A 10,328-nucleotide genomic window follows, 5' to 3' on the forward strand; every position below is an offset into this window, starting at 1 on the left:
ATTTTAGATCATGCAGCTACAATATCAGTTAGCCTGAGTTGTCTTTTATTGCGTGTCTGTGTAAAAAAAAAGAAAAGAAAAAAGAAAAAGCAACCACCGCGCTATCATGCCAATCATAAGATGATGAACCTGGTATATATATTGTACATGTGAAGTTGCATTTAGCTGCTGTTAGGTGTATTCTTTCTCTCATTGGCCCCAATTTCCCAGCAGCACCAGACATCAGCCATGGTTACGTTTACATACAAGCTGCTACATTGTGCTGACAGTGTGAAAATGTCATAAGTCAGGTAGCAGCAGCTGCTGGGAGCCAGCTTAGTAAAGGCCCCTGAATACTCGGTGGTCATGATGAGGTCTTGACCTTCCAGTAAATGTGTCAAGAGTGATCTAAGGTTAGAGTGACACACACTCCTCAATGAGCAGAGTGATCCAGGGAACAGCCGTAACTGGAAATCTCTTGCAATTTAACTTTACATTAGTACTGTTTTATTCCTTCAAATGACCACAAAATGTTATATTCTTAAAATGCGATTTAGATATTGAGAATGTTAAGTGAAGTTTTGCTGCATTCATTCTGTTTTTGTTAAAAGTGTGTAACATAACACTAATATGTTCTCTTTCATTAAAGATAAGAGGATAAGGTTAGCCATGTGTGACTGCTGGCGGGATGAAAAATGCTTTCCTGTGGTAAAATGATCTCTATAAGACAAAGAGGCTCAAGTCAAAGAATGCTGTGGATATATCAAAGACAGAAACAATTCAACAGCATCAAAAAAACCTCACAAAAACTAAGCTGGAATTGTATTTCTAAAGGCAACGCATTGCAAAACATCCATCTCCTGGGAAATTTCCAGACTGACAATGAGATGAATAATTCCTAAACACTGATGGATATGACCTCGCTGGTCTTTGCTCATTCAGTCAGTACAGAGAGGGGTTATTTGTGCGTAAATACAGCTGATAAAAATCAGTTCATCACTGCTGTTCTGCAGGCCCTGGTACACATTTCAGACAAGGCCAGGCACATACCTGGAGGCTGGAATTTTATCAGAAGCATATTCACCACTATTTCATGTCAACCCATGATGACAGATAGACCAGGAATTCCTCTGATCACTAAACTGTTGCAAAGTGGAAACTTTTTTCCCCAATTCTCAGAAAACCATTATATTTACTCCAATGGCCACAGGAACCTAAAAAATGGATTGTGAGTTTTACAGTCTGTTGCTTTGATAACACAAATCTAAAAAACTTAATGGCTAAAAAATAAACAAATAAGCTATTCAATAAATACACAGACTTTGCAACTTAAAAGGTAAATGACTCTTTTCAATAAACAATTTTATTGCCTCAATGGTTTATGTTGCCCAGAAAGCTATAAATATACCGTAACACTGAATTCAGAGAATTGCTGGAAGAAATAAAAGATCCACAAAGAAATACGTGTTCCAATACTCGACGTAGTCTAAATAAACATATAGGAGGTTATTTCCTGTTGTAGTCCCTGGTACATGACACTGAATCAACAGTTTGAATGGAACAAGCACCTCAAGAAAACTGAGACGACACAAACTTCCAAATCAAAGATTGCCACTCCCTTTTTGACAGACACAACATATATACACAGCTCCTGATTGTAACTTGAGTAGCCAGCATTTATGCAGTCACACAGCTGACCTCACCATAAACATTGATGGAGTTTCAGTGTAGCCTAAAGGCGACATCTAGTGGCCATAAGCAGGAACAACGGGGGAATGGTGCAATTTCAGATTTCAAAGAACAACACACAATCATATTTTGGTGGTGAATGGGCAGTGAGTATACAACACAAAACAAAGTACAGACCAAGTAAACCACCACAGCCAAACATCACTGTTATTATACTTAATTAAATTTATAAAACAGGAAGTAAACACACTTACAGGTCAACATGTTTTGGCCTTCAGGCCTAATGGCTATGACTAAAAACAATCCTGGTGAATAATTGAAGTCCAGCAGAGTCAAACAAGCACAATCTCACAACGTTAATTGTTTGGAAATGATCACTTTTGTACAGCTGTGATATCCTTTATCATTGTGCCTTTAAAATACCCCCTTAGCTTGTTATTAAGTCCAAAATCACAGCTGTTAGCCTTTAGCCTTTGCAATGGGGCCATCAAATGATGTTTTTTGATATTACATGATATACAGTGCTTAAAAGATTTATTAGACCACTACCCAGAGTAAGGCTTATACCACAGCTCCCCCAAATGAAAGATATTGGAATTACCAAAATCATTTTATGTTTCTGTAACAGATAATCCATCTTTATTCTGAATTATATTTTTAGTGTTAAATACATAACTATTTTTTCCAGCAATTTTCAAACTGTTTTACTGAAAAGCAGAAAAAACCCAGTAAATTATTATTTTTGATTAAGATGCCACCTCAAAGTTATTTACCTGCACTCCTGAACAGAAACAATGGTGTTAGTGGTTTATAATTTGGGCCTAGTAGCAGGATCGATCATTTCTGACTTGTTATTGTAGTTCAGTGTGCCGACTCAGACTTGGGTATAAAAGTGTGAATTCAGTTTGTCATTTACCTAAAAAACTACAACAAGTTTGAGCTTTAAACAAGTTTTTCACAGATGTTCTTGTGCTTATGGCAGCTGGTCTGATAAATTTAAGCACTGTTAACAATGTTGCAAACTGAATCAAATTAAAAAATTCTTATGTGCTCACAGTCTTGAAAAAACAAACTACTGCTTCAAATTATAACATGTACATACAGATAAAACAACACTCTATGATTGCATGCTCTAATGCAGTGAATGCTCCCTGCTGATGGAAAAGATTTACATTGCAGACAATTTCCTGGGTGCAGAAAGTTTGGTCCTCACTCAATCTTTTGCCTGAGGATCCTTTTCTCTTCTTCAACAAAGTTCTTGTCAGATGTGGCTTGTCCAAAGTCCCTCTTCCTCTTCTCCTTCTGCTGGAAGGTCTCCACTCGCCGTTTCTTGGCAGACAGCCCTGGCTTCTCTGACTCCTCATCTGATCAGCAGATGACGAGTTGGATGGATTTGGGATTTTGTAGAGGGACGGAGAGTAAAACATAATCTTTATTATTATTTCTCAACAGCACATTGTTTAAATAAACAAGTCCACATTTTCCAAGCAGGTGCAAAGCAGAAAGCAGAGCAAACGCCCTCATTATTTTACTGTATTGCACTCATTTGTTACATATAGTTGGATGGAAATACGTAGGTGGAATGGTGCAGCTGATATTATGCTTCGCATCTTTGGGTATTGATTAAACACACAAAGACTGGCCTGAAACAGATGTTTACATTTATAATCTGATACTTTTATTTAGTTTTTGGTATCATTTATTTCACATTTTTGTGGCAGCAAATCAAATAAATCTTTGTTAACAACTTCCAGCTCTTCTCTGAAGAAGTCCAAAAATCCTCACACACAACTTTTTCAACAAATTGAAAACGTTAACACAATGTTCACCTCTGGTATCTACTGTATTGCCCTTGTTTCATTTCCATGTAGTTCTTTTGCTTATCACAAGTTCATACTTTCTTGCTAATTTGCCAAATTATCAAATAACATAGGATTAAATACACATCAAAATTTATTGGGATTTTAAAGCCTGTGGGTATTGCACAACGGTATAAAAGAGCTGTGATGAGGAGAATGAAACTGAAACTCACCAGAGTCTGAGGGTTGCTCTTCTTCAGGTAGAAAACGAGCTTTGCCTGTATAAGCTTGCGGTGCGTCTTCCCCGTTGTCCTCGTATACATTGGACCACTTTATAGCCATGTCCATTCCAGGGGGAGGTCCTTTCTTCTTCTCTGGCTCTGCAGTGTAACTTTCAGGCGGGGGCACGGCATTTGTCTTCCATGGCTTAAATTCTCTGGCAGCCTTCAAGGAAAAAAAAGTGGAAAATTGGTTTAGAGAAAGTCAAACAGCAAAGGTGATCATAGCTAGTCTCCATAAGAGATTAAAGACAGTAAACTCTCTTTAAAATAAACAAGAAATATAACTATTATAATATGTGAATCACTCAATCACTTTATAGACTGAGATTATGGCTTGTGGTGTTGCTGTACTGCACTATGTTATAATGAAAAGTCTTCCTAACATCGTTTCTATTGGCCTCATTCACTTGCAAAGAGAGAAGACAGAAAAACATCTTTCATGCACCAGAATGACATCACACATGTGCAAGACTGTGGAAAAGTCTCAAGCTACACCTCAATTCTTTAGATGTTGCAAAATATTTACAGCGATTTATTGGAACATGTGTAAACACAAATGAAAATACGGCATTCAAGTCAAAAATGATGCTGAAAAGCATCAATATTAGACAACTTTAGCTTCCTTTTAAATTCTTTAAGTAGCCTAAAGTCCAGCCTAAAGTTTCTTGAAGTCCACATCAAAACACAATGGTTATGACTGTAAATGACTGTAGACAGTCACCATTGTACCTCTCTCCTGACCACCTCCAATTTAAACCAAGATTTTCAAGTCTTTCATCCCTCCCTGTTTTTCAGTCCGGTTCTTGTGTAATCTGGCAAACCTCAACCTTTTCTCCTCCTTTCCTTCATTAAGAATGGCTTCTGGACAGCAACCCTTCCACCGAGACCATTTCTGATGAGGCTTTGGCAAACGGTAGATGGACCAACTACAGGGCCAGATTTCTCTCTCAGGTCTTGTGTCAGGCCCTTGCTGGATTTGTTTTCCTACTTGTTAAGAACACGATTTTCAGATACAGTTCATCAGCTGTAGATAATGCCTTTCTTTTTTGTTTTGTTAGACTTGCCACTTATTTGAGTGGCCTCAGCTTCCACGGAGTTTTTAACAACACTCTGCACACCATGCCATCACATTTTTAGCTCTTTGGTAATCACCTTATTGGTGCAAAGACACTATTTTATACTGTCAACCTGTGCACTCTTTGGCATTTTCATAGGGTCATCCGAAGAAATTAACAAATAATATGGTTTTTCAACAGGCTGATCGTAACAAAGTGCCTAAAAACTCTATTTAAAATCGGTTCTTTGCCAACTGTAGACACAAGATTGGTTCATCCGCTTATGACCAGTGTTGGGACTAACGCGTTATTAAGTAACGCGTTACAGTAACTACGTTATTATTGTGGTAACGAGCACGGTAACTAGTTATTATGCCAAAATCAGGAACGCGTTAGTCGTTACTGGGATTTAGATAGGGTCGTTACTCGTTACTTCGTGTGGTGGCATCGCAGAGCTTCCACAGATTCAGTAACATTAGCAAGTGGTGGAGGCCAGCAGGTGGATGAAGGAAAAGGGACGCAGAAGGAAAAGAGACCCGAGGCGGCCGCCGGTCCAAGTGTGAACTGAACCTCAGGTAAGAAGTTATGACCTGCAGTCTCTCTGGGTCAGATATAAACCAAGTTTAGGTGGAGTTTATTTTCGTTATTCTGACTTTTTCCGTACTGCGTGCTAGCTAGCATGACGGAGTTTCTATACAGCTGGGTGGGTGCTATGAAGTTAATGATGTTGAACTTTATTTTGTTCATAAGTTATTAGAGTTGCCAACCGTCCCGTCTGGTATTCAGAGAAAATATTACGCGTTTCTTCTTGAGGTGAAAAGGAACAGTTTGTCCCGTAATTCAGCTACAATGGAAAAGACACAAAGCTGGAGTTATTCTGTGTCTTTGCTGCACAGCTGCCTCTTCTTCTTTCATTCTCCCCCCTCCCTCTCCCGTTTCTGCTTCAATCATGAAAACTGATCAATGATCAGCTGATCGGCTCTCGTTTGTTTATCGCCCACTTTGCGCCGAAAGAGGAAACCAGCGGATGTCGCGGTATACAACAGCAGCACGTTTAAGCTTGATCAGCTATTGTTAGAGTTTATTTAATATTAATTTCTAGTATCAGCTGATGTTTGCTGGAGCCACAGCTGTAAACCTGCTGGTCATGATATGGTTTGGTTATCTGGTGAGAGGGAAACATGAAGATGAAACCAGGAGATGTCCTTACTGAATCATCAGAGCTGAACAGGTGATGAAGAAACAGGTTTACCTTTTAGGTGACATGAATGAGTTGAAGGGAAGTTATGAACTGTTTCTGAGAGACAAATAACCCCAGGATACTTTTTTAGGTAGCTGACAGCTGGTAACTGTGCAGGTGCAGATCTAGCAAAGTGTTGCCAGGGGGCCAGGTAGGGCATTAACAGGGAGAGGGGGGCACAAAGAAATACTTTTCTTTCTTATTCTCATTTAAAATGTCTAGCTTTTAAAAAATAATTATCTGAATCTTACAACAAATGATTGATAGATTGATGCATATATACCATCAAAACAGTGAACATCACTGTCACAACAGTGTTTATTTTCATTCAAAGGCTTTATGATTTTTCCTATAATGGTGGGCTAGTCAAAATGCCCGGGCCAATTTTCTGTCCCAGTCCAGCCCTGTATGCAGCTCATCTGCAGTCTGGTGTTACCTACATCTTCCTATTCAGAAGGCAGAATTTCCGAGTTCTGAGTACAATCGAAAGCACCAAGACTCCAGTTTTTGTGTTGGATGTAAAAGGCGCGCATGACGCTGTGACGTAGGCTAGAATCATGGCAGCAGTCAATGACGGTCCAGGCGTGAGATTTCTCTCATGGAAATATGCACATTATCTTTTCCTTTCTATTGGTAGGTGGCACAGTGCACTTGTGGCAAGTAAGCAAGCTAGAAGACTGGCAAAGTTATGGAAGAAACACATTAACAAGAGAATTCTGAGTAAAACCAAAGTTACTTTCCCTAGTAACTAGTTACTTTGAAAGTAACGAGTAACTTGAAGTAACTGAGTTACTTTTGAGAGAAGTAACTAGTAATGTAACTAAGTTACTATTTTAAAGTAACTTACCCAACACTGCTTATGACACACCTTGTTTGGAAGAACTATTGCTGAAGACCACTTAGAAAGGCTCTATGGAAGTAAATTATGAGGAAATGAATATGGCTCAATACTTCTGCACAGCCTGTACATATGAATGTCGTTACAAAAGTCTGATAACGTCTCCAACCAACCACTGCAGATAGAGCTACACTGTGTGCATCAGCAAGCAAAGAAACAGCGACCACTACTGGGAAGCCTGAGCTAGCACAGGTGAAGCCGATAATCTGCTAATTGTGGCTCGTACAGTGTTTACACTCATCTAGCACATCAGAGCGTGCTTGTTGTGGTCATATTAACCGCAGTTCAACGTGTATTTGTACCTCCTCCGGGGCTTTGACCGTCAGGCTGTCCCAGTCTATTTGCTTATTCAGCGGGTTATAGAGGAAAGCGGGTTTGGACACGGAGCGAAACAGCTCGTCGGGTTTGGGTAACGGAGCTCCGCCGGCATCTCGCTTGGTTCCCGGTAGAGAGGACCGAGCGCTCCCCTCGGCTTCGGTCCCCGCTTTCTTCTTTCGGCTTCCCCCCTGGTCATCCGAATCGCTGTCGTTGCTGCTGTCGCTCAAATCGTCGTAGCTCGAGAAGAACCCCAAAGAGCCCGTCTTCTTTTCTTCTGTCATTTTTCTGAGGCTACAAATACTCTATTGAGGAACAAGATACTGCTGTAAAACCCACGCGAAAATGAAGCTAGATCCGCTGACCCTAACTTCTTCAAGATCTACTCCATTTTGAATGAGCCTCCAAAACAGTTGTAAAGCGAGTAGATGGTGTCGTAAAGCCTGTCGTGAAGCCATTTCCTAGCAGGCTGGTGGTAATTTGCAATTCGACCAAAAGAAAATAAATCTTTCCGTCAAAGTCTTTCAGTATTTGGAGTTTATTTTAATGTTAAAATTGTTTCTGTATAATATACTCAGCCACAGTTATTATGTAATTAAATACAATTAATGGGCTGTTGTTTAAGCTCCATTTTCCTCTTTTTGACAGAGAATTTCTGCCATCTGCTGGAGACATTTGACAACTGCAGCCTCCGTACCGCTTAAAAAAGGGAGGTCTCCAGCTGAGGTGTAGTGCCAGAAAGTGAGCGTGTTCCAAATAGTGAATGTCGATGTTTCTGTTTGGCTTTATTTATTATTATTTATTTATTTAATTAATATAAAAAGGAACAGGATATTCAAAGGGATATATACACAAAATTACCTGTTTTGCAAGTATCTTTCTGACTCTACGTTATTATACCTACTTTATGTTACAGGGTCAGTCCATTTTAGGACACTTAAGATATCTTTATAAAATATGCAATGCTTGTGTCAATGTCTTGCATTTTCTGTCGTCTCATCTTGCTTGAAAAAGACACTTCAAATGTAGGTGACACTATAAAAATGTTTTTACCTGCATATATAAAAGATATGCAAAAGTCAATTTGTCAAAACTGCAAATTCTAACCCCAGTGTTCTTTATTGAAATGTGTTATAAATTATAGGCCAACAACTCATTCACAATGGTTTAAATACAACCAATTTTACATACAATATTCAACTATAACTGAGCAAAAGTGATTAAATAGACTGAATTCAAGAACATGTAAGTCCATCTATCTGACCATCTTCATCAGTTCTTACAGTACATATCGTGCACCTAAATGTGTCCTTTTGCTCTCTCTATTATTCTTTCCTATACGATAGTTGCCCTGTGTCTCTCTATTTCATCTCCACCTTTCTCCTTCACTTATTCTCTGGGAAATATTAAATTCTGCCGCTTTTCACAGAGTAAACGTCCATGTCATAGATATATCTGACAGCTCAGGTGGAGCACACGGTCCATCGGGAGGAGGGTAGCTTTATTGCCAAGCATTCAAAAAAAAAAACCCTGAAATCTGTGTTACAGCTGACCTGCACGGTTTGCAGTAGAACACGAAACATTATTTACCGTCAGGTCCTGACCCGTCTGTGCATTGTTAAGTTATGCAGTAAACGTGTGATGTGCTTAAATGTGCACATCCAAGTTTTCCCCCCACTACATGCCTTCTAATGCTAGATATCTATTAAAATAACTATATATACTACAAGATTGATCATGGCATTCTGACTTTTCCTAGTCAATATATAGCTGTCAGATAGATCAGATTTATGCCTTAAATATATATATATATATATGTGTGTGTGTGTGTGTGTGTGTGTGTGTGTGTGTGTGTGTGTGTGTGTGTGTGTGTGTGTGTGTAAAAAAAATAACATATGTAAAAAAAATTAATAACAAGCTCACTACATCAAGCCAAACCTCCTGACCCACACTTCAACCACCTAAAAGGTTAAGACCTTCTTGGCCTTTCTTCTGATGTGTTAAGAGCATTTGCAGGCTCTAAAGTCAGCTAGACTTAAAGGGGCCAGGCATGACCCCTCTCTGTACAGGTCAAACACCTGCCACACTGCATAAAATAGACAAGGAAACATAAATCTAGCAGATATATTAAGCCAAACCTCCACCAAGGTGGCTCAATCACTGGGAACAGTATTGTATAGAGTAGGTAATGGATAATAGCTATTGATTAGTAAATAACTGGACACTAATAACTTGAGCTTTTTAACCCTTAACCTTATTAATTTCAATTCAATTGAATTTAACATCAAATAAAAACAACAGTCAGCCCAATGAATATCATACTTTAAGGCAAACACCTTAAAATAATACAGAGAAAGCTGTTTGGTGACAGTGGGAAGAAAGAAACCTCCGGCAGAACCAGGCTCAGCAAGGAGCAAACATCTGCCAGGACCAGCTCAACATGAAAATTTTGGGTCAACTTGAAAAAAAGGCAGATGTGAAATGAGGTGAAGACATTTTATGAAAGTTTGACCTTATTTGAACTCAGAGAAGAGGTCAGAGGTCAAAAGTAGCGTTACAATTCCCATATACCAACCCCTATCCCTAGACTGTAAAAATAAATATTGGTGCAAGGAAACACAGCTTTATATAGCATTTCTATCACTTTGACCTTCAGATTAATCCACTGACCTTGAAGTAGAGGTCAGAGGTCAAATGTGACATATTTTACATCTTTATATAGTACTTTCAATATGTCGCCAATACACACCGTGCTTGTAACAGTCATATTTCTAAGTTATAAGGCTTTTTGTCCATTTTTGCCCAATACATGACGTTAATCTTGAAGACATCAGAACTCTTTGTTTTCTGTCACAAAGATGTTTGGGAAATGTGAGAGAGCTTGGCAGCTGAGGACATTGTGTAAAGTTTGAACCTCCGAGTCCTTTTAGATTGACCTGAAATCTTGGATTTCTCACACACTCTTCTTTAAAAATCCTAAACAGGTCCGTGAGGCTGTGGATGATATTTTTGGACTCACACTTCCACAAACTGCCTTTTCCTTTCAAGTCTCTCTGCTCTGAGGCGCTGTAA

The 10,328-nt window shown here is 39.1% G+C and overlaps 1 protein-coding gene across 1 annotated transcript; it reads right to left on the minus strand.

The window, feature by feature from the left end:
• Positions 1-1,320: 1,320 nt before the first annotated feature.
• On the minus strand, positions 1,321-7,663 carry cUnh1orf52 (chromosome Un C1orf52 homolog). The gene is made up of 3 exons (XM_080887576.1): positions 7,244-7,663; positions 3,701-3,911; positions 1,321-3,032 (listed from the first exon to the last, which is right to left on the minus strand). Exons 1-3 carry the CDS (start codon positions 7,538-7,540, stop codon positions 2,878-2,880), a joined length of 663 nt encoding a protein of 220 aa, XP_080743702.1. The 5' UTR covers positions 7,541-7,663; the 3' UTR covers positions 1,321-2,877.
• Between the last annotated feature and the right edge of the window lie 2,665 nt (positions 7,664-10,328).

This window comes from Rhamphochromis sp. 'chilingali', assembly GCF_963969265.1.
Source record: "Rhamphochromis sp. 'chilingali' genome assembly, chromosome: 7".
NCBI lineage: Eukaryota > Metazoa > Chordata > Actinopteri > Cichliformes > Cichlidae > Rhamphochromis > Rhamphochromis sp. 'chilingali'.

What these genes read in the sequence shown, in the direction of transcription:
- cUnh1orf52 (XM_080887576.1), bottom strand. Translation starts at nt 7,540, where the DNA reads ATGACAGAAGAAAAGAAGACGGGCTCTTTGGGGTTCTTCTCGAGCTAC. An exon ending in CGGTCAAAGCCCCGGAGGAG is followed by an intron (nt 3,912 to 7,243) that starts GTACAAATACAC and finishes TTTTCCTTGAAG; the next exon opens with GCTGCCAGAGAATTTAAGCC. An exon ending in AGAGCAACCCTCAGACTCTG is followed by an intron (nt 3,033 to 3,700) that starts GTGAGTTTCAGT and finishes TCTGCTGATCAG; the next exon opens with ATGAGGAGTCAGAGAAGCCA.